The following is a 23,690-nucleotide window of genomic DNA, read 5'->3' on the forward strand; positions in this document are numbered from 1 at the left end:
AAAAAGTTAAAAATAGAATTACCCTATGAGGGGCACCTGGGTGGCTCAGTGGGTTGAGCCGCTGCTTTCGGCTCAGGTCATGATCTCAGGGTCCTGGGATCGAGTCCCACATCGGGCTCTCTGCTCAGCAGGGAGCCTGCTTCCCTCTCTCTCTCTCTCTCTGCCTGCCTCTCCATCTGCTTGTGATTTCTCTCTGTCAAATAAATAAGTAAAATCTTTAAAAAAAAAAAAAAAAAAAAAAAAGAATTACCCTATGACCCAGCAATGATACTACTAGATTTTTACCCAAAGAATACAAAAACATTAAGTCAAGGGGATACATGCACCTCTATGTTTATAGCAGTATTATTTACAATAGCCAATATATGGAAGCAGCTCAAGCATCCATCAATTGATTAATAAATAAAGAAGAAGTGATATATACATACAACGGAATATTATTCAGCCATCAAAAAGAATGGAATCTTGCCATTTACGACAATAGTTATGGCGCCAGAGAGCATAATGCTAAATAAAATATATCAGTAAAAGAAAGACAAATACCATATGATTTCACTCATATGTGGAATTTAAGAAACAAAACAAATGAGCAAAAGGGAAAAAAAGAGAGACAAACCAAGAAACAGACTCTTAACTGTAGAAAAGAAACTGATGGTTACTAGAGAGGAGGGGTTGGGGAAGAGGGGGGATGAGTGAAATGGGTGATGGGGATTAAGAAGTGCACTTGTAGTGAGTACTGGGTAATATAAATAAAAACTTTTTTTTTAAAGATTTTATTTATTTATTTGACAGAGAGAGACCACGAGTAGGCAGAGAGGCAGGCAGAGAGAGAGAGAGGAGGAAGCAGGCTCCTGCTGAGCAGAGAGCCCGATGCGGGACTCGATCCCAGGACCCCGAGATCATGACCTGAGCCGAAGGCAGTGGCTTAACCCACTGAGCCACCCAGGCGCCCTATAAATAAAAACTTTTAAAAAAGAAATGTATAGTATATTATCTCAAAAAATAAAGAAAAAGCAATGTAATTTTTGAGGCACTTTCTCATAATCTTTAACATTCCACTGTTACATCATTATTATCTGTCTTCTACCTTCTCTATTTACGTCCCAGCTGGGAAAAAAAAAAAAAAAAAAGGGAACAGCAATCAGAAATACAGTATGTTTCATGAAATATTTGGCATTTAAATCTCTTTAAAAAATTAGAACTGAATGACCTATAGTATGCTTTTGATACATGTGCTGGTAGACTTTTTAAAATATATATTTTTTCACAATGGTAACATTTAACACATGAGAAGGAATTTCTCTTAGACCCGAAACCAGAAAATTAATCTTGATGTCTATCTAAAAATAGAGATGGTTTTTCTTGTCCTTTTCTCTATTTTTTAAAAGCCAACTGCTTATTCATTCACCTTTCCCAGATGTTGACTGGGAAATGTGACTTTTTCTTTCTTTTTCTCTTTCTTTCTTTTCTTTTGTAGCCTTGCTGGAAGAACTCATAGATATGCAAAAGTGTTGGTAACACCAAAGGTGCAAATTACATCAAAATCTCATGGAATTAAAGAATTTAAGTATCTGTTGTTGCCACTTCATCTTCCATTATTAAATGTATAGAAATCACAAGGTTTGTACCTGCGAGAATTTCATAAATTAGCAAACATCCAAAATGTAGTACTAATGGAAATGACATTTAAGCTTTGAGGCAGAGCTAAATTCAGGTTTCCGAAAGGTTGGTCAGCTGCTCTGTGCAGATGTTGTTTTTATCTAGTGTTATGATCATTTCATCATATAACCAGGTTTCTTGAAGTGGCAAGAAACTTGAGGCTTGAGACATTTTTAGAACAAGAAGTTCCTATGATCCTCCTAAATGCACATATGAATTATAGTCCCATGATCTAAAGCTGTGCTTTTCAAACTGGGCAATGATCCATTCATAGGCATGGAAATCACCTGATGAATCAATGCCAACATTTAAAAAGTAGAATAGAAAAACATCATATTATGATCATATTATGATTATATGTTGAAAGAGGAAGCTGTGTGTGTGTGTGTGTGTGTGTGTGTGTGTTGGGTATGATACAAACTGTATTTTTGGGGGTGAGTCAACAAAATATATTTGAAAGCCACAGATATCATCTAATGCATATTTCCCAGATAACTACAGATAAGAGGAATTTAGTACAAACCTAATGGAAAATAATATTTCAGAAAGTCTCATAGACCTTGAAATTATCCACACCCTCTAAACCAGTTATTCCACTTTTGGCTATCCATCTTAAGGAAATAATCCAAATTTCAGACAAAGATTTATACATAAGAATATTTACCACACTATTATTCATTGTACTAGAAACCCCGAACAGTTGAAATGTTCAATAATGTAGCAACATTAGTTCATTTTAGAACATGAAACTAATCAGACATTGCATCATCATTAAAAGCACTATTTTGACTAACATAACACAATAAAAAAAAAATCAAAGTCAATAAGTCTTTTTTAAAAAGCACTATTTTCGGAGGGTTTATAATGATGTGGGAAATGCTCATGACATAATATTAACTAGAAAGGATTCAAAATTGCCTATACGCTATAACCTTAACAGATGCAAAAACTTGTTAGAAGAAAAAGGCTAAAGTAGTGGTGTTCTAAGTGATTATGATTTTCATTCTATTTTTCAAGTTTTTTTTTTTTTTACAGTGTATGTATGAAATATCTATTGTCTAGGGTAAAGGTGTTTCTTTAAAACAACAACAACAAATCGGCCTCACCAGGATAGCCAAGTAATAATGTGGTGTTCATCACCGATTGCTTTCGCAAAGATGCCACCTTGGCTGACTCCCCCTGTTGGGCCAGGAAGAACAAGAGTTCCCTTCTTCTAAATGCATTTTTATAACGTGGTGATTTTCAAGGATCTGTTTCACATCCTCCCTGAGTGATTCACACCAAAGCAATGCACCAGGGTCAGGGTTTCAGGCCTCCCAACAGAGTGTTCCAGAGGTGTCCTTTTCCTTTCCCCAAGACCAGTGTGTTAGTTTCTTACTGTTAAAACTATAACAAACCACCACTAACCAAGTGGCATAAAACAAGACAAACTTATCTTACAGTTCTTGAGGACAGGAATCCCAAGGCGGTTTTCACTAGGCTAAAATTAAAGTGTCACCAGGCCTTGGGTCCTTTGGAAGATTCTAGGGGAGAATCTGTTTCCTTGCATCTTCCAGTCTCTAGAAGCTGCTTGCACCCATGGCCCTCCCTCCATCTTCAAAGCCAGCAGGTTAGCATCTTGAACTCTCTCTCTCTCTCTCTCTCTCTGTTTCCATTTCCACATTGCCTTCTCTGACTCTGACCCTCCTGTCTCCCTCTTAATAAGGACCCTTCAGATACAATGAGTCCACCTTGATAATCCAAGCTAACTCCCCATTTCAATATCCTTAAAATAATTAATAACATCTGCAAAGTCCCTTTTGCGTTGTAGTTCACATATTCACAGGCTCTGAGGATTAGGACATGAATATCTTTAGGGGGACCATTACCCTGTCTACCACAACCAGGCTTGACAGAGCAGCTTGAAACTGGGAGTTCATTTCTCCTGCATTACAGACAGAGTAGTCTGAAAACTCTACTGTGCCTAGTTAGGGGTCCCAAATGTGCAGGGCCCTGTGATTTTCCACTAGAGGGCAACATCCCGTAGGAACAGGATCTTCAGTCGGTCACTTGAAACTGCCAAAGGTTAACCGAAGAGATAGGTTCAGGGCTTCTTGTTATGATGCAAGTCTACAGTATCACAAAAATGTAGTCAAGGTGTACCAGCACGCATAGATAGTTGCTTCTGGATTCGCACTCTGAGTCATAATCCCTTTCTACTACTGCATCTTGGGCTACAACTGGGTAGAAGGCAAATGAGCCAGAGTAGGGAGACTGAGGGCTCAAAAACTTCAGAGGTTATTCTCATTTGCTTTGTGTCTATTTTAGAAATTTCTCAGTTTCTTAGGTAATAGCACATTGTAAAAAAATGGAAAGTATGGTTAAGCAATAATGAAAATATTGTTTTTATGTTGCTTTTGGCTCTTCAAAGCTGGATACAAAATAACTAAGTGTCGGCGTTTTAATTTTCAAAGACCCTTTTACTGACTTGTGGATTTAGAAAATTAAAGTTCATTTAAGCAACTAAATTAAACTTCAAAGCAATAAGAGTAGTTGGTTATTAACTAACTTCATACCTACTGTTTTCAGTTTGTCTTAAACCCAATAGCATGCTATTTTTTAAAAATTAACTTTACTGAAATTAATTTAGAATCATGGTATTCTCCAGGTTCAAGCAGACTCCTCTGTCTTGCAGCTTTTCTTTATAGATTCCAGTTTGTGTTTTTCCATGCTTTTCTTTAAAGCTGATAAATGAAATAAAATGCCAGCATTCATAAGCCAAGGAGACTTTCCTTTAATTCCTCACTGGGTTCAACAAAGTAAAGATTTTTTCCTTCATTTCCTTTAAGCTTTTCTTCTCAAGATACTAACCTGCCCCCAAAATTCCAGCTTCCTCCCCACTTGTCTAATTTCCACCCACCCCCTCAACGCTCAGCTCCAGCACCACCTCTTCCATGGAGCCTGAGAGAACACAGGGGCCAACACTGATGTCTCCCCTCCCCTGTCCCTTCTAGAACCGGCACACTACCCTACGTCTGACACTTCATCACTCTTCTGTTTACCATGCATTTTCACCTAACCTGGCATCCATTTCTTCACTTTTTTACAGCGAAGGGGACCTCACCTCAGAGAAGTTGGGGGGCTGTCCCAGAATCTCACAGGACACTCAGCGACAGAGAGGGCACTGCAGTTCAGGGCTCCTGACCTACTCTCCCAAGGTTTCAGTCACTGCCCCCATGCCACCTTTTGGGCCTACTGTTTTGCCAAAAACCAGGTCTTTACATTTGACCATGGGATTAAACTTCCAAATATTTGCATCTTCTCACCTTTGACTCATCAAGAGCTGTTTGAAGGAGGAGATCACATTTATTCACACAAAATATTCACAGTGACCATAATGGAAGTCCTACTGTTTGCCAGGCACTGTGCCAAGTCCTAGAAATGTAAGGATAAAATCAGATAATCCTGATCTATAAAGTTCTTAAGAGTTTGGTACAGAACAGAGAGTGACACGACAGCGTGAAAATTGTCCCAACATAGGAAAATGCCAGGGGTGGCCCAGAGAGCCTAGACGTCAGGAAAGCCCTTCCAGAGGAAAAGCCCTTGAACTGAGACTCCAGAGGCAAGGAAAGCAGAAAGGAGTGGAATTCACATTTATTCAGCAGGCACTAGGTACTCAACATAGACCTGTGAGGAGGGCAGAGGAAACCAGACATGGATGATTCAGGTCTGCATTGCACTGTCCATTACTATACCAGCCAGTTCCTATGGAGGGTTCTGATGTGCCAGCTCTATTCCAAATACTTTGCATGCATTACTCCTTTCATCATTACCACAACCCTGCAAGGTCAATACTGTGGCTACCCTTATTTTACAAATCAGTAGAGTGGGTACAGTTCTCATAGGCACCCAGCAAATAAGTGGTTGAGCTGGATTTAAACCAGGCACTCTGGCACCAGAGTCTGTGCTCATAACCACCATACTGTGTGACTTCTACCAGACTATTTTATCATCCCTTGAATAAATATTTTTAAAGATTTTATTCATTTATTTGACAGAGAGACAGAGAGAGCACACAAGGAAGGGTAGCTGCAGAGGGAGAGGGAGAAGCAGACTCCAGAAGGAGCAAGGAGCCTGATGTGGGGCTCCATCCAAGGACCCTGAGATCACGACCTGAGCCGAAGGCAGACATCTGCCTAACTGACTGTACCACCCAGGCACACCCACCCCTTGAATATTTTTATTAGTAAGTAATGAATATTCTTACTGAAAAAGCCAGCAACTCAAGATTGTGTAAACTATAAGTTTCCACACTTCTGATTCCATTTCCAGCACTGCTGGTGAGTTTTGTAGCTGAATATTATTGACCTCATTTTACAGATAGAAAAAGTGAGTCTCAGACATATTAAGTGATTTGCCTGGCGTCACAGAGCCAGTAGGTGGAAAACTGGGATTTAGAACCAAATCTTTCTCACTCTAACAACTGTGAGGGAACTATCAAGCAAACTTGGGGGTCTGGAGAAGAGACCCCAAGTAACAGTTGGGACATAACAAAGTCAAGAAGGGGTGCACATGCGGATTGCATGGAGCACTGGGTGTGGTGAAAAAATAATGATACTGTTATGCTGAAAATAAATAAATGAAAAAAAAAGAAAAAAAGAAGGGGTGCACATGCCATGCTAATGAAACTGGGCGTTAGTTGTTGGTGAGCACAAGGTGGGGGATGTGAGCCTATTGATCTTTTAGGAAGGTCTTTCTGGTAACAGTGTGGAGGTAAAAGGTCAGAAACCAGAACCTGGAACAAGTCAGTCGGAAGGACTGACAAATACTCATGATATTGGTGGTTATAGTGAGCAACTTGATGACAGATCTATTGTGGGGATTGAGGAAAAAGTTAAAGTTAATTAAATTAAAGGAAATGTCCTTCGGGCAGAACAAGAAGATCAACTGGTCTAGGCCCTACCTTAAGGGCCTGGAGAGGACGAGTGGGAGCTCTGGGGGGAAGGCAGAACCTTCCACAGTGGGTTACTTGAGAGCACTGAGGTTCAGGATCTGAATCCACAAACTGAGCCCACCAGGGCAGCCCAGAGAGCATCTCTGCTGTCCCCTCCCATAGGCTGTACTGTTTCCTGTGTTTTCCTGCCTCTCCAAGTCTCATTTAGTCCATTTCATTTGGATAAACAGAGCCCAGTCGATGGTTTCTCAGACCTGCTCTTGACAGAAGATGTGCATTACCTTTGACAAACCACATTAAAAAGTTCCAGACTCCCATGCCTCACTGGTCATGTACATACGGGAATGCATGAAGTCAGCTCTAAACTGGAAGTGGTAAAGAACATGGCAAGCTCAAGGATACTTTTCTGCAACCCTAATCATTCCAGTTCAATTTCTTTTTTCCTTGAACCACCAGGTTGGTCAAACAAAACACAGTCAAGCCTCATTATTTGGGGATTCGGAATCTGCAACTTTGCCTACTTATTGAAGGATATTTATAACCCTAAAACCAATACTTACAGCAACTGTTGTAGTCATCTGTGGACATGCACAGAGTGGTGAGAAATCTGAGTCTCCCAGCACACACGTTTCCAGCTGACACAGAGCAAGCCATCGCTCTGCGCCTTCTTGTCTCAACGTTCACACCGTTAAGAAGTGTTCATCTCCCTGGTCCATTTAGTGCCACATTTTCCTCATTTTTGTGCTTTTTTTTGGCTGGGTGTTTTGCTGTTTAAAATGGCCCCCAAGTGTGGTGTTGAAAAGCTGCCTACTGTTCCTAAGTGTAAAAAGGCTGTGATGTGTGGCGTAATGGAAAAAACACACGTGTTAGATAAGTTTCATTCTGGCATGAGCTAAAGTGCTATTGGCCATGAGTTCAATGCTAATGAATCAACAATATATATTAAATAAGGGGTCTTTAAAGATTTTATTTATTTATTTGAGAGAGAGAAAGAGAGAAGAGAGCATGAGTGGGGGTGGGGGAGCAGAGGGAGAAGTGGACTCTGCTAAGCAGGGAGTCTGACGTGGGGCTTGGTCCCAGGACCCTGAGACCACGACCTGAAACAAAGGCAGATGCTCAACCAACTGAGCCACCCAGGTGTCCCAGGCAAGGGGTATTTAAACAGAAACACACATTAAACAAGGTTATGTATTGACTGCTTGACAAAAATGGTGTGACCAGAGGCTCACAGAAATCTCAACCTGTATTTCTCCGGGGAGCAGTGGTTCAGTTTCTGATGCAACCTTATAGAATGGAGCTACCAATAATAATGAGTATCATCTGTATCTGAGATCCCTTCATTCTGCTGTCAGTTTGGGAGCTCCTCTTCAATGGCCTTCTCCTAATTCTCAAAGTTTTCAGAGTTCTCAGTCATGGGATTTCTAGGTATGGTTGGTTGTCACCTGGGACTCATAATAAAGCACTAGAGCTTGTGTATAATTTTTAAACTATTTTTTAAAAAGATTTTATTTATTCATTTGAGAGGGAGAGAGAGAGAGAGTGCACAAGCAGTGGGAGCAGCAGGCAAAGGGAGAAGCAGGCTCCCTACTGAGAAAGGAGCCCAATGTGGGAACCTATTCCAGGACCCTGGGAACATGACCTCAGCTGAAGGTAGACACTCAACTGACTGTGCCACTCAGGCGTCCCAATTTTTTTATTATTAAGCAAAATTTAAGGTTATCTCAATAATAATATCACTTACATTCTGGAATGTTTTCCAAAATGGGAAGATGTACCAGTCACATGCCCCACCCTCTTAAAAAAAAAACAAAAACCTGTGGAAACAGCTTTCAGATCTCCTGTCAGTGCTTCTCATTGACCAAACCCAACTGGAAACCAGCTGACAAAAGAGCCTCGGGTCAAACACTAAAGCAAAGAGAAGGACAAAGAATCTTCCTGGGGGAGGGGTAAGTTTAGAATTAAACCAGCACGGGGATCCAAATATTAATCAGGCAATCCTATAATTAATGTATAGATACACACTAAATGCTCTGAACAAAAAGAACTTGGCGTTCTGACAGCTCAGGACACAGGAGCATGACCAAGACTGGAAGTGAGGGGAGACTCCCCAAAATAAAGCTGAAGTGCAGCTTGAGCTGAGATCTGAAAGATGAATAAGGAACAAGCATCCTAGTTAGAGGCAACAGTTGTGCAAAGGCCCTTAGAAAGCAGGGAGCAGAGTGCTGACAGGATTGTTGGTAAGATGTAAAATCAGTAGAATTCTGAGAGGGAATCTGGCAGTTCCTATAAATTTTTTAAGGTGCATACTCTTCAACCCACAAATCTTGTTTAGGTTTCTATCATAGAAGAACTACTTGCACATAGGCACAGAATAGCATTTAACCCAATGCTGAGGAAAACAGTGTTTATTATAACCAGACTCTGGAAACAACCTAAGTGCCCATAAACAAGTGAATGGTGCAGTAAACTATAGAACATCCATCTCATGAAATGCCAGACCAAAATGAAAAAGTAGTTTGTAAATATATAGAAGACTTCCTGGTTAAGAAAAAAAAGAAAATTGGAAAACAATATAAATATCATGATCACATTTATGTAAAAAAAACTATATTTATAATACACATACAAATATAACTGCAAATATCATAGCAAAGGGAAAGTTTGAATGGGTACACTCCATACCAACAAGAGGATTATCTCTGGAGTAGGGGCAAGAAAGAACAATTTTTTCTTCTTTTTTTTTTTTTTACATTTTATTTATTTATTTGAGAGAGAGAGAGAGAGAGAGAGAGCAAGCAGAGATTCTGAGTTAATTGGCCATGGTGGAGTCTGGGCATGGGAATTTCTTAAAGCTCCTCAAGTGGTTCCAATGTGCAGCCAAGGCTGAGAAACACTGCTTCATGACATCTTTATCCTATGGGTTCTTAGAGTAAAAACCTGCCTCAGAGGCTTAGTCACCTTGGAACTGGCACTCTCTGGCACAAACCAGCCGCTGGGAAGGGTACTGCTGAAGGTATGATTACCCAACACTATGAGTTATTATCGAAGGCAGCAGAAACACACCTTGGCCTTGGAGTAGAGAAGCTACCACTAACCAACATAAGGCTGTGAAAGATGCACAGGCAAGTAAAGAACTTTGAAGACAAACAAAATTGCAGACACCTTTACTCATGTAGTTATTTACCGAGCACCTACTATGTTCTTGGTCCTTTGGAACAAAGCACAGATTCCATGCTCAATGAGAGGTGAGAAGATCAAGAGATGTTTCTTAGAGCAAAGGAGGCTTCAGGTGGGTTTGAGGCTGTATTTACAAAGTGGACAGGACATATATTTTACCTCTGATATTTTGTTCATTTCTCTCTCTCTCTTTTTTTTGTATTTTAATTTATATATTTGACAGAGAGAGAGAGAGAGAGAAAGAGCACAAGCAGGGGAAGCAGCAGGCAGAGAGAAAAGGAGAAGTAGGCTCCCCACCAAGCAAGGAGCCCAGTGCGAGACTTGATCCCAGGACCCTGGGATCATGACCTGAGCAGAAGGCAGATGCCTAACCATCTGAACCAGGAAGAAATAGAAAACCTGAACAGACCCATAACCAGTAAGGAGATTGAAACAAACAAAAGCCCAGGGCCAGACAGCTTCACAGGGGAATTCTACCAAACGTTTACAAAAGAACTAATTCCTATTGTTCTGAAACTGTTCCAAAAAATAGAAATGGAAGGAAAACTTCCAAACTCAGTTTATGAGGCCAGCATCCCCGTGATCCCAAAACCAGACAAGGATCCCATCAAAAAAGAGAACTACAGACCAATATCCTTGGTGAACACAGACGCGAAAATTCTCACCAAAATACTAGCCAATAGGATTCAACAGTACATTAAAAGGATTGTTCACCATGACCAAGTGGGATTTATTCCTGGGCTGCAAGGTTGGTTCAACATCTGCAAAGTGATCAATGTGATACAACACATTAATAAAAGAAAGAACAAGAACCATATGATACTCTCAATAGATGCTGAAAAAGCATTTGACAAAGTACGGCATTCCTTCCTGATCAAAACTCTTCAAAGTGTAGGGATAGGGGGCACATACCTCAATATTATCAAAGCCATCTATGAAAAACCCACCGCAAATATCATTCTCAATGGAGAAAAACTGAAAGCTTTTCTGCTAAGGTCAGGAACATGGCAGGGATGTCTATTATCACCACTGCTATTCAACATAGTACTAGAAGTCCTAGCCTCAGCAATCAGACAACAAAAGGAAATTAAAGGCATCCAAATCGGCAAAGAAAAAGTCAAACTATCACTCTTCACAGATGATATGATACTATATGTGGAAAACCCAAAAGACTCCACTCCAAAACTACTAGAACTTGTACAGGAATTCAGTAAAGTGTCAGGATATAAAATCAATGCACAGAAATCAGTTGCATTTCTCTACACCAACAAGAAGACAAAAGAAAGAGAAATTAAGGAGTCAATCCCATTTACAATTGCACCCAAAACTATAAGGTACCTAGGAATAAACCTAATCAAAGAGGCTAAGAATCTATAGTCAGGAAACTATAAAGTACTCATGAAAGAAATTGAGGAAGACATAAAGAAATGGAAAAATGTTCCATGCTCCTGGATTGGAAGACCAAATAGTGTGAAAATGTCTATGCTACCTAAAACAATCTACACATTTAATGCAATTCCTATCAAAATACCATCCTTTTTTTTTTTTTCAAAGAAATGGAACAGATAATCCTAAAATTTATATGGAACCAGGAAAGACACCAAATAGCCTGAGGAATGTTGAAAAAGAAAATCAAAGCTGGTGGCATCACAATTCCGGACTTCAAGCTCTATTACAAAGTTGTCATCATCAAGACACCATGGTACTGGCACAAAAACAGACACATAGATCAATGGAACAGAATAGAGAGCCCAGAAACAGACCCTCAACTCCATGGTCAACTAATCTTGGACAAAGCAGAAAAGAATGTCCAATGGAAAAAAGACAGCCTCTTCAATAAATGGTGTTGGGAAAATTGGACAGCCACATGCAGAAAAATGAAATTGGACTATTTCCTTACACCACACACAAAAATAAACTCAAAATAGATGAAGGACCTCAATGTGAGAAAGGAATCCATCAAAATCCTTGAGGAGAACACAGGCAGAAACCTCTTCGACCTCAGCCGCAGCAACATCTTCCTAGGAACATCGCCAAAGGCAAGGGAAGCAAGGGCAAAAATGAACTATTGGGATTTCATCAAGATCAAAAGCTTTTGCACAGCAAAGGAAACAGTTATCAAAACCAAAAGACAGCTGACAGAAAGGGAGAAGATATTTGCAAACGACATATCAGATAAAGGGCTAGTGTCCAAAATCTATAAAGAACTTAGCCAACTCAACACCCAAAGAACAAATAATCCAATCAAGAAATGGGCAGAAGACATGAACAGACATTTCTGCAAAGAAGACATCCAGATGGCCAAAAGACACATGAAAAAGTGCTCCACATCACTCAGCATCAGGGAAATACAAATCAAAACCACAATGAGATATCACCTCACACCAGTCAGAATGGCTCAAATTAACAAGTCAGGAAATGACAGATGCTGGCGTGGATGAGGAGAAAAGGGAACCCTCTACACTGTTGGTGGGAATGCAAGCTGGTGCAACCACTCTGGAAAACAGCTTGGAGGGTCCTCAAAATGTTGAAAATAGAACTATCCTACCACCCAGCAATTGCACTACTGGGTATTTACTCTAAAGATACAAACGTAGTGATCCGAAGGAGCATGTGCACCCGAATGTTTATAGCAGCAATGTCTACAATAGCCAAACTAAGGAAAGAACCTAGATGTCCATCAACAGATGAATGGATAAAGAAGATGTGGTATATATACACAATGGAATACTATGCAGCCATCAAAAGAAATGAAATCTTGCCATTTGTGACGATGTGGATGGAACTACAGGGTATCATGCTTAGCGAAATAAGTCAATCAGAGAAAGACAACTATCATATGATCTCCCTGATATGAGGAAGTGGAGATGCAACATGGGGGGCTAAGGGGGTAGGAGAAGAATGAATGAAACAAGATGGGATTGGGAGGGAGACAAGCCATAAGTAACTCTTAATCTCACAAAACAAACTGAGGGTTGCTGGGGGGAGGGGGTTTGAGAGAGGGGGATGGGGTTATGGACATTGGGGAGGGTATGCACTATGGTGAGTGCTGTGAAGTGTGTAAACCTGGCGATTCACAGACCTGTACCCCTGGGCATAAAAATACATTATATGTTTATTAAAAAGAAGAAGAAGAAGAAGGAGGAGGAGGAGGAGGAGGAGGAGGAGGAGGAGGAGAAGGAGAAGGAGAAGGAGAAGGAGAAGGAGAAGGAGAAGGAGAAGGAGAAGGAGAAAAGAAAAAAAGACAGGCACCCAGGATGCAGGACTTTCACTTTTAAAACACTCTTGGGGCACCTCTGTTGACTCAGTCAGGTAAGTGTCTGCCTTCAGCTCAGGTCATGATCCCAAGGTCCTGGGATGGAGCCCTGCATCAGGCTCCCTTTTTAGCAGGGAGCCTGCTTCTCCTTTCCCTCTGCTTCTCCACCCTGCTTGTGCTCTCTCCCATGCTCTCTGTCTCTGTCTCTCTCTCTCTCTCTCTCTCTCTCTCTCAGATAAATAAAATCTTTTAAAAAAATAAAAATAAAACAAGGACAGTCCTGGTCAACCATTCCAGATTGGTTGGGACTGATAGGTTTCCTGGGACTGGCACTAACACCAGCAAAGTCCAAGTAAGCCAGGACAGTCACCACAAACAACACTCCTCTTTCCAAAGGAAGCTTTTCTCCTTTTATTGGACAAGGGCATAATTGTTGGCAACTCTGCTCCAGAAGGGATCTCAGATTCCATCACCCCCATGATTTGGCATCCAGGTGGAGGAATCTGCAAACAAAAATGAATCCTCCTAGACATGGGACTTGCTGCTTTCAGAAAGCTAAAGTGGAATGCTCTTTCTGAGTAAAACCTCCATTATTTTCAGGGCTATTCTGACTGAGAAAATGGTCTTCTGAGATATATGTTAGGGGCGCCTGACATTATATTTGTTTTCTATTAATAAATTTGGGCTTCTCCCAGGGCACCAATGAGGGCTTGATTAAAGTTCCCTTTCAAGGGGTGCCTGGGTGGCACGGTTGATTGGGCATCTGCCTTCAGCTCAGTTCATGATTCCAGGGTCCTGGAATTGAGTCCCGCATCAGGCTCCCTGCTCTGCGGGGAACCAGCTTCTCCCTCTGCCTGCTGCTCCTCCTGCTTGTGCTCTCTCTAACAAATAAATCTTAAAAAAAAAAAAAAAAAAGTCCCTTTCAAATGATCCTGGAGTGGTAGCTTCCTTGCCTGCTATTCAAAGTCAAGTGTGGCTCCTTGTCAAATGGTTGCCAGGAGATAGCTTAAGAGCCAACTCCCCACCTCCTCTGCCATGGCAACACGCCCTTATTTCCTAACCTGGCTTCTTTCTGCTGGAGTCTAGATTTCTGAAGGTAGCGTGCTAGCCTTGATGATTTAGTTAGTCTTGCAGAGAGAAACCAGTCCTTCTAACCTTCCTTCCACACAGAGGCTTCCTCACGTGATAGCAGCCTACTACTGACTTTTCCTTTGTGATCCTGTACTGTAGCTGTCATCAGTCTCTTATTCTCTCCAGGCCTCCATGAGACACTCCTCCTGGAAGCAGAAATACAAACACACTTTGAAGCCTTAAAAATACAATAGTTAAAAAATATATACAATAGTTCATTTAAATGGTGACCTCCCAAATAGGAGTCAAGGTCTTCATAATATTTTCTTAAGAGCAAGAATTGTGTTGAACACAAAGTGGATGGAAGTGTGGCTCATTAGGTGCCTCAGTTTACCCATCTGTAAAATAAGGATATATTCCCTTATAAGTTACTGTGAGGATGAAACAAGCTGTTAGAACAGTGTCTGGCACACAGTAAGTGCTTGATGAATGTTAGCTATTGTATCATTGTAAGATTTGCTCCTGTCTGTTTTTACACGGAACTTTAACCAAATATATAGGTAAAAGAGCTAAATGTCAATTATTAGGACTGTTTTGTTTGTAAGTGATTACTCAAGTTAGCCTATGTAAAAAAGGCATCATACCGATGTGGTTTGAAGTGGTGGAGTTTGGAGCTGACAGCCAAGAAAGTATTCCTGAGATGTATTTTGTGCAAAAATGTGGTTTTATTAAAGCCCAGGGACAGGACCTGAGGGCAGAAAGACTGGGGTTCTGAGGAGTGGCTGGTTATATATGATTTTCTACCTGTGGTGATAAGGGTGCTGTTAGGGCTCCAGGAAATGGAGTCTAGGTTTCTGGAAATTGCTTTATATTTTGTAAATCATGAAGTCATGAAGACAATTGCACACTGATGGAGATATGTCCTGTGTGACTGTGATCTGTATCAGTTAACCATTTGTTTTTCCTTTTCCTTTTTACTAGGGCAGCCAGAACTTCCTGAGGAATGTCACCCAGATCCCACCCAGGGTGTCATCTTGTGCTTTGCCCTCACCTTGCCTTCTGCTCCCTCATTAATACTGGTTCCAAGTGCTCGCATGCATGCATTCATTTACTCCTCTTACCTCTGCTGGTGTGAGGGCTATAATGATCAAAGACACCACTTCCTGCCCCCAAGAAGTTCCTAGATTATTGGAGTGAGACAAAAAAGAACCCAGATATCGACAAGCCAATGCAATAAGGGCTATGATATATAATTCTTGCATGGGGTGATATGGGACCTAGCAGAAAGTTGTCTTGGGGCTGTGGGAGGAGGCCTGTCTGTATTTCCCCACTAGACTCTAAGTCCCTTGAGGGCAGGGATTGTGTGTTTTCATCTTTGATTTCGTCAGGTCCAAGGAAGGATGCAAGGAGAGTAACACTGAAGCAAATCCAGGTTAAGTGGAACCTAAAGCTTACATCATTTGTGGGCTCTCTTTAAGAAAATACAAAATCACAAAGTGAAGGTTTTAGAGGGGAGGGGTTGGGGGAATGGGTGAGCCTGGTGATGGGTGTTAAAGAGGGCACATATTGCATGGAGCACTGGGTGTGGTACATAAACAATGAATCTTGGAACACTGAAAAAATAAAATTACATTAAAAAAAGAAAATAGAATTAATAATGTATAATTAGATATAAGGATGAATATGTATTTAGAATGAGAAAAGAAATCAGACCAAACATTTTCCCTTTAATATGAGGTCTCTTTAGACAATTTATCAAAAATGCTTATAGAGAAATACTTCCATTTGCTAGCTAGTTTTGCTTCCCTACACTGCATACTTTATGACTCCTGGCAGCAGTCGGTACCCAGGGGCCCTTGTGAGTGAGGAGCCTTCAGGCTTTGATTTCAAGAGCTTCAGGATAAATCCATTTTCTTTCTTTCTTTCTTTTTAAGATTTTATTTATTTGAGAGAGAGAGAGAGAGCATAAGCCAAGGGGAGGGCCAGAGAAAGAGGGAGAAGCAGCCTCCCCGCTGAGCAGGGAACCTGATGCCAGACTTGATCCCAGGACCCTGGGATCAAGACCTGAGCTGAAAGCAGACACTTAACCAACTGAACTACCCAGGTATCCCGATAAATCCATTTTCAATGGAACATTTCTTCCCCTGCTTCCTTCACTGAAAGTCACAGCTCCACACAGATCCTTTTTATCTCTGGGTTCTGGGAACTACTCTTCCTTCTATCCCTTCAGGCCTAAGAGAAGTAGCTACACCTCTCTGTTTCCAGCCTTGGGGTATTGCACTATCCCAGTACCTTCCCTGCTCCCTGGTCACTATTTTGTAAACAGTCCCTTAATTAAAGACTCTCAAGTTGTCTATTTTGAATGTGCCATCCGTTTCTGCCATAACCCTTGATTGATACAGAGGCCATCAACATGATCTACAGTTCAGGGGCTTGGGATGCTTGGCAGGCAAGAGTGAGATCTTTGCTCCAGCAGACAAAATTCATCAACAAGTTCCATCAGGATGCCCCGCAGACTAAATCATCCCAGCCAACTAGCACTTTTTAAATATTCCAAAGGAGAGTCATCCTGGAACTTCAAACTTTGGCCGGTAAGCAGGATTTTAGCATACCAAGGAAACCAAGTTTCAATAGCAAGTGATCCCTATCACTTAAAGTGCCTTGAGACAAGAAGCAATGTATTGGCTGTTAACCACATAAAAAGTCTAGGGATGGATTTTACTTCAAATGCAGTGGGATTCAGGTGCTCAAAGGGTGTCACCAGAAATCTCAATCTCTTTCTCCCTTTCTCTCTCTTTTTCTCCCTCTTTTCCTATCACTTTCCCTCTTTTTCCCCTTTGCCTCTCTTCCTCTCCCTTCCTGCCTCTCTCAGATTTTCTTTCATTCTCTTCCTCAGCTCTGCTTTCCTCAGAGTTGGTTTGCTTTTTAGCCAGGCTTTTCCCAAGTGGTAGCAAAAAGAACACAAATTCTTCCAATTTTACATCCTACCAAATAAACACCATCCGCCTTAGCAACAAGGACCTGAGACTGAATCTGACTGGTCTGATTCAGGTCACATGTTCATAGCTCTACCAATCATCTTCGCCACTACTGCCCGGGTTGGAATCAAAGGGTGTAGTTTGTCCACTGAAACCAGATGAACAGTGGGGAAAGAGGAGTAGATAATATTAGGTAGAGGAAAAAATCTGAAGGAGGAAAACACTACAAATGTCCATCACACCATGACTGCAGTGGCACCAGGCTGCAGCCAAAAGACCCAAGTCTAAGAGCTAGAGACAGTTACTGACTCTAGGTATTTGAGGTTCCTGCAGTTGTAAGGTGGTAGAAAGAAAAGAGACTGAGAATCCCAGTTTGACCACTGTCTGATCCCAGGCTCTCAATTCCTCTTCCTTTCTTAGCTTCGATCTTCTCAGCAGCAAGTGGTGGTGTGGGACCAGATCTCTGAGAGTCCACCTCGATCCAAAAAATTAATGCCTGTTTATATTCAAGAGATATTTTAAAATCCCCAGAGCTCACAGGAGAACCAAGCAAAATCCACCACCAGAATAAAAGTCAGAAATATCAATTCTTTTTCACTTTGTTCTGTAGCTGTAGCAGGAGATTAGCCTCCTCAGCCAACTACCAAATCACCCCTCCTGAGGTCTCATCAAGGCAGCTTCTGGGCAGGCATTACTGAGATCAATACCTATGTCTTTGTCACATGCTGACCTGAGAAAAGCAACCACAGACATTTCCAACGAAGAATCTGATTTGGGGTTGGCAAAACTGGATGCAAAACAAAATCATGCAGGAAAATCAAGGAGGCTTTGCAAAATACAAATGGGTCTTAGTCTGATTTTCTTATTACATTTTGGTGGCATAAATTACAAACCAGGTTTTCCATAGTTTGAAACCCATATTTGATACTAACTACCAAAAAACACAGAAAAGTGACCAAATGAAGATTGTTTGCAAAGAGTTTGTATAAATCTTGGCATGATGTTGACTTCAATTTTGCTGAGGCTGCCATCCTTGTATTACTGTCTTTGGTTTTGAGGACCAAATGACTACCGACAGTGCCAAATCAAGTTTATAGCAGGAAGCTGCACACCAATATCAATGATGGGCAGAATTTGGAGTATCAGTCTGTCAAGAGTATGTAAAGACCTTGATACCCTGTTGAATGCTTCGGGCACCAATTGAATGCCATTTACTACTGAAGCTACCTGTCAATTTTACTGCTTCCTTTTCTATAGACGTCAACACTGTCCTTTAATTGGAACACCTACTGAGACCCTGAGGTATTGCTGAATGATCTGGAGTTGGAGCCTAGGCAGGGACAGCAGAAGATTTGGCCTTATTATAATTCCATTTTGGTTTTTCCCAAGAGGGTAATATAATCAAGGGATAATCAGAACAGGAATATTTAGGCAATTACTTGCTCACTGGTTTCTGGTTAAATTGATTATCTGCTTAGTTACCAATGCAGTTAACTACATGTTATTTAAATGTATTTATCTCTGAAAATGCTGCCCACCAGTAAGGAAAATCATCTTTATTAAACCATTCTTCATTGCTTAATTCTGCTCTTTCTGGATAAGGGTTATACTAACTGTCTTATATTTGAGAACAGTGGTTCTCAAACATTTTAGTCTCCACAACTCTTTTCATACTTAAAAATTGCTAAGGGCCCCCAAAGAGCTTTTGTTTATGTGCATTATATCTATGAATACTTACTATGTTAGAAATTGAAACTAAGATTTTTTAATTTTAATTCCAGTATCATTAACATGCACCGTTATATTAGTTTCAGATGTAGAAACTAAGATGTTATAATACATAATATTTTATTATTTTAACTTTTTTTTTGAGAGAGAGAGAGAGTGTGTGTGCACACTTGAGCAGCAGGCAGGGCAAAAGGGGAGAGAGAGAATCTTAAGCAGCTTCCATGCCCAGTGTGGAGCCTGATGCAGGGCTCAGGACCCTGACATCATGACCTGAGCCAAAATCACAAGTTGGATGCTTAACCGAATGAGCCACCCAGGTGCCCCTACTTTAACTGATATTTTATGTATCTTATTATATATTATATGGTATACATTATTAATATATTATTAATTCAAATATTTAGCTCACATTTTAAAAATTCCATTTCACATTAACATAACATTTTATAGAAATACTTTAAATTAAAAGTTTTAAATTAAAAATTTTAAATTTAAATAAAAGGGGGTGGGGAAAGAAGTGTGGCAGTGTCTTTAATTTTTCAAATCTCTTTAATATGTGGCAGAGTAAAACACTGCTGGATTCTTACATCTGTTTGTACACACATTTTGTTGCGATATGTAGTTTTGGTTAGAGGATATGAAGATTATCTGGGCTCATATAGTGAGAAAAGAGAAGACTATTACAGTAGCCTTTTCAGATAATTTTAGATATTCTTCTTTAATAGCACATTGAAACTTGACAAGTGGTAGTTTCTTAAAAGTTAGTTGCAACATGGAATCTGAAATCAGGTCAAAGAATTTTTGTACTCTGTTACATTAAAATTCACTGGTCTATCTCGTTTTGGAATGATTTTATAATGCATGTATTCCAATACCTGGAAAATATTGTTTCTCTGAAGTATACAGATCTCCCAAATGCTAACACATTTCATTATATAATATTTTAAAAAATATTTTTATTTATTTATTACACAGACACAGATCACAAGCAGGCAGAGAGGCAGGCAGAGAAAGGAAGGGAAGCAGGCTTCCCGCTGAGTAGAGAGCCTGAATCGGGGCTCGATCTGAGGACCCTGGGATCATGACCCAAGCTTAAGGCAAAGGCTTTAACCCATTGAGCGCCTTTATAGAGCATTTCTTAAGGATTTTATTTCTTTATTTGACAGAAAGAGGTCACAAGTAGACAGAGAGGCAGGCAGAGAGAGAGGAGGAAGCAAGCTCCCACTGAGCAGAGAGCCTGATGCGGGGCTCAATCCCAGGACCCTGGGATCATGACCTGAGCCAAAGGCAGAGGCTCTAACCCCACTGAGCCACCCAGGTGCCCCCATTATATAGCACTTTAAAAATCACATTCATTTATATTATTACCAATCTTATCAGAAAAGTCTGTTAAGTATTAGGAAGCTATTAAATTCATGGGTGTGGATGCAAATTTCACAAAATTCTATTTTTGGAAAGCATGTTAGAATCCTATCATTGGTAAGATATATTGCTGGTTGTTTTCTTTAAAACAACAGATTCATTTTAATTCTCAAGAAAATGTCAGCTATCCAATAGCTACAGTTTATGTGCTCAATAGACACAAGTCTCAATAGGTACAGTTTATCTGCTACTTACTTTTTTTAAAAAATAAACATATAATGTATTTTTATCCCCAGGGGTACAGGTCTGTGAATCGCCAGGTTTACACACTTCACAGCACTCACCATAGCACATACCCTCCCCAATGTCCATAACCTTATCCCCCTCTTCAAAACACCCTCCCCCCAGCAACTCTCAGTTTGTTTTGTGAGATTAAGAGTCACTTATGGTTTGTCTCTCTCAAAAACTTACGGTTTTCTCTCTCAGATCTTGTTTCATTCATTCTTCTCCTACCCTCTTAACCCCCCATGTTGCATCTCCACTTCTTCATATCAGGGAGATCATATGATAGTTGTCTTTCTCTGATTGACTTATTTTGCTAAGCATGATACCCTCTAGTTCCATCCACGTCGTCACAAATGACAAGATTTCATTTCTTTTGATGGCTGCCTAGTATTCCATTGTGTATATATACCACATCTTCTTTATCCATTCATCAGTTGATGGTCATCTAGGTTCTTTCCATAGTTGGCTATTGTGGACATTGCTGCTATAAACATTTGGGTGCACGTGCCCCTTCGGATCACTATGTTTGTATCATTAGGGTAAATACCCAGTAGTGCAATTCCTGGGTCATAGGGTAGTCCTATTTTCAACATTTTGAGGAACCTCCAAGCTGTTTTCCAGAGTGGTTGCACCAGCTTGCATTCCCACCAACAGTGTAGGAGGGTTCCTCTTTCTCCACATCCTCACCAGCATCTGTCATTTCCTGACTTGTTAATTTGAGCCATTCTGACTGGTGTGAGGTGATATCCCATTGTGGTTTTGATTTGTATTTCCCTGATGCTGAGTGATGTGGAGCACTTTTTCATGTGTCTGTTGGCCATCTGGATGTCTTCTTTGCAGAAATGTCTGTTCATGTCTTCTGCCCATTTCTTGATTGGATTATTTGTTCTTTGGGTGTTGAGTTGGCTAAGTTCTTTATAGATTTTGGACACTAGCCCTTTATCTGATATGTCGTTTGCAAATATCTTCTCCCATTTTGTCAGCTGTCTTTTGGTTTTGTTAACTGTTTCCTTTGCTGTGCAAAAGTTTTGATCTTGATGAGATCCCAATAGTTCATTTTTGTCCTCGCTTCCCTTGCCTTTGGCGATGTTCCTAGGAAGATGTTGCTGCGGCTGAGGTCGAAGAGGTTGCTGCCTGTGTTCTCCTCAAGGATTTTGATGGATTCCTTTCTCACATTGAAGTTCTTTATACATTTTGAGTCTATTTTCGTGTGTGTTGTAAGGAAATGGACCAATTTCATTTTTCTGCATGTGGCTGTCCAATTTTCCCAACATCATTTATTGAAGAGGCTGTCTTTTTTCCATTGGACATTCTTTCCTGCTTTGTCCAAGATTAGTTGACCATAGAGTTGAGGGTCTATTTCTGGGCTCTCTATTCTGTTCCATTGATTTATTTGTCTGTTTTTGTGCCAGTACCATGCTGTCTTGATGATGACAGCTTTGTAATAGAGCCTGAAGTCTGGAAATGTGATGGCCCCAACTTTGTCTTTCTTTTTCAATATTTCTTTGGCTATTCGAGGTCTTTTCTGGTTCCATATAAATTTTAGAGTTTTTTCTTCTATTTCTTTGAAAAAAAAGGATGGTATTTTTATAGGAATTGCATTAAATGTGTAGATTGCATTAGGTAGCATAGACATTTTCACACTATTTGGTCTTCCAATCCAGGAGCATGGAACATTTTTCCATTTCTTTGTGTCTTCCTCAATTTCTTTCATGAGTACTTTATAGTTTTCGGAGTATAGATTCTTAGCCTCTTTAGTTAGGTTTATTCCTAGGTATCTTATAGTTTTGGGTGCAATTGTAAATGGGATTGACTCCTTAATTTCTCTTTCTTCTGTCTTGTTGTTGGTGTAGAGAAATGCAACTGATTTCTGTGCATTGATTTTATATCCTGACACTTTACTGAATTCCTGTACAAGTTCTAGCAGTTTTGGAGTGGAGTCTTTTGGGTTTTCCACATATAGTATCATATCATCTGTGAAGAGTGATAGTTTGACTTTTTCTTTGCCGATTTGGATGCCTTTAATTTCCTTTTGTTGTCTGATTGCTGAGGCTAGGACTTCTAGTACTATGTTGAATAGCAGTGGTGATAATGGACATCCCTGCCGTGTTCCTGACCTTAGCAGAAAAGCTTTCAGTTTTTTTCTCCATTGAGAATGATATTTGTGGTGGGTTTTTCATAGGTGGCTTTGATGATATTGAGGTATGTGCCCCCTATCCCTACACTTTGAAGAGTTTTGATCAGGAAGGGATGCCGTACTTTTAAATGTTTTTTCAGCATCTTGAGAGTATCATATGGTTCTTATTCTTTCTTTTATTAATGTGTTGATCACATTGATCACTTTGCAGATGTTGAGCCAACCTTGCAGCCCTGGAATAAATCCCACTTGGTCGTGGTGAATAATCTTTTTAATGTACTGTTGAATCCTATTGGCTAGTATTTTGATGAGAATTTTTGCATCTGTGTTCATCAAGGATATTGGTCTGTAGTTCTCTTTTTTGATGGGATCCTTGTCTGGTTTTGGGATCAAGGTGATGCTGGCCTCATAAAATGAGTTTGGAAGTTTTCCTTCCTTTTCTATTTTTTGGAACTGTTTCAGGAGAATAGGAATTAGTTTTTCTTTAAACATTTGGTAGAATTCCCCTGGGAAGCCATCTGGCCCTGGGTTTTTGTTTGTTTGGAGATTTTTGTTGACTGTTTCTATCTCCTTACTAGTTATGGCTCTGTTCAGGTTTTCTATTTCTTCCTGTTTCAGTTGTGGCAGATTATATGTCTCTAGGAATGCATCACTTCTTCCAGATTGTCAAATTTGTTGGCGTAGAGTTGCTCATAATATGTTCTTATAATAGTTTGTATTTCTTTGGTGTTAGTTGTGATCTCTCTTCTTTCATTCATGATTTTATTTACTTGGGACATTTCTCTTTTCTTTTTGATAACTCTGGCCAGGGGTTTATCCATTTTATTAATTCTTTCAAAGAACCAGCTCCTACTTTGAAAGAATTAATAAAATTCATAAACCCCTGGCCAGACTTATCAAAAAGAAGAGAGAAAGGACCTAAATAAATAAAATCATGAATGAAAGAGGAGAGATCACAACTAACATCAAAGAAATACAAACTATTATAAGAACATACTATGAGCAACTCTACGCCAACAAACCTGACATCTGGAAGAAATGGATGCATTCCTAGAGACATATAAACTGCCAAAACTGAACCAGGAGGAAGTAGAAAGCCTGAAC

General features: G+C 40.2%; 1 protein-coding gene across 3 annotated transcripts in view; it reads right to left on the bottom strand.

Annotated features, from left to right (window-relative positions):
• LOC309843684 (uncharacterized protein) overlaps positions 1-23,690 on the bottom strand; it is a 190,792-nt gene that overhangs the window by 37,035 nt on the left and 130,067 nt on the right. Inside the window, exon 5 of one of the 3 annotated variants that reach the window (XM_082689337.1) lies at positions 14,181-14,302. The exons of the other annotated variants lie outside the window; for them this stretch is intronic. Within the exon in view, the coding sequence (XP_082545463.1) occupies positions 14,181-14,302 (122 nt within the window). The remainder of the gene's footprint in view (positions 1-14,180; positions 14,303-23,690) is intronic. 3 annotated transcript variants of the gene reach the window in all.

The sequence above is a fragment of the Mustela nivalis genome (genome assembly GCF_964662115.1).
Source record: "Mustela nivalis genome assembly, chromosome: 11".
Lineage (NCBI taxonomy): Eukaryota > Metazoa > Chordata > Mammalia > Carnivora > Mustelidae > Mustela > Mustela nivalis.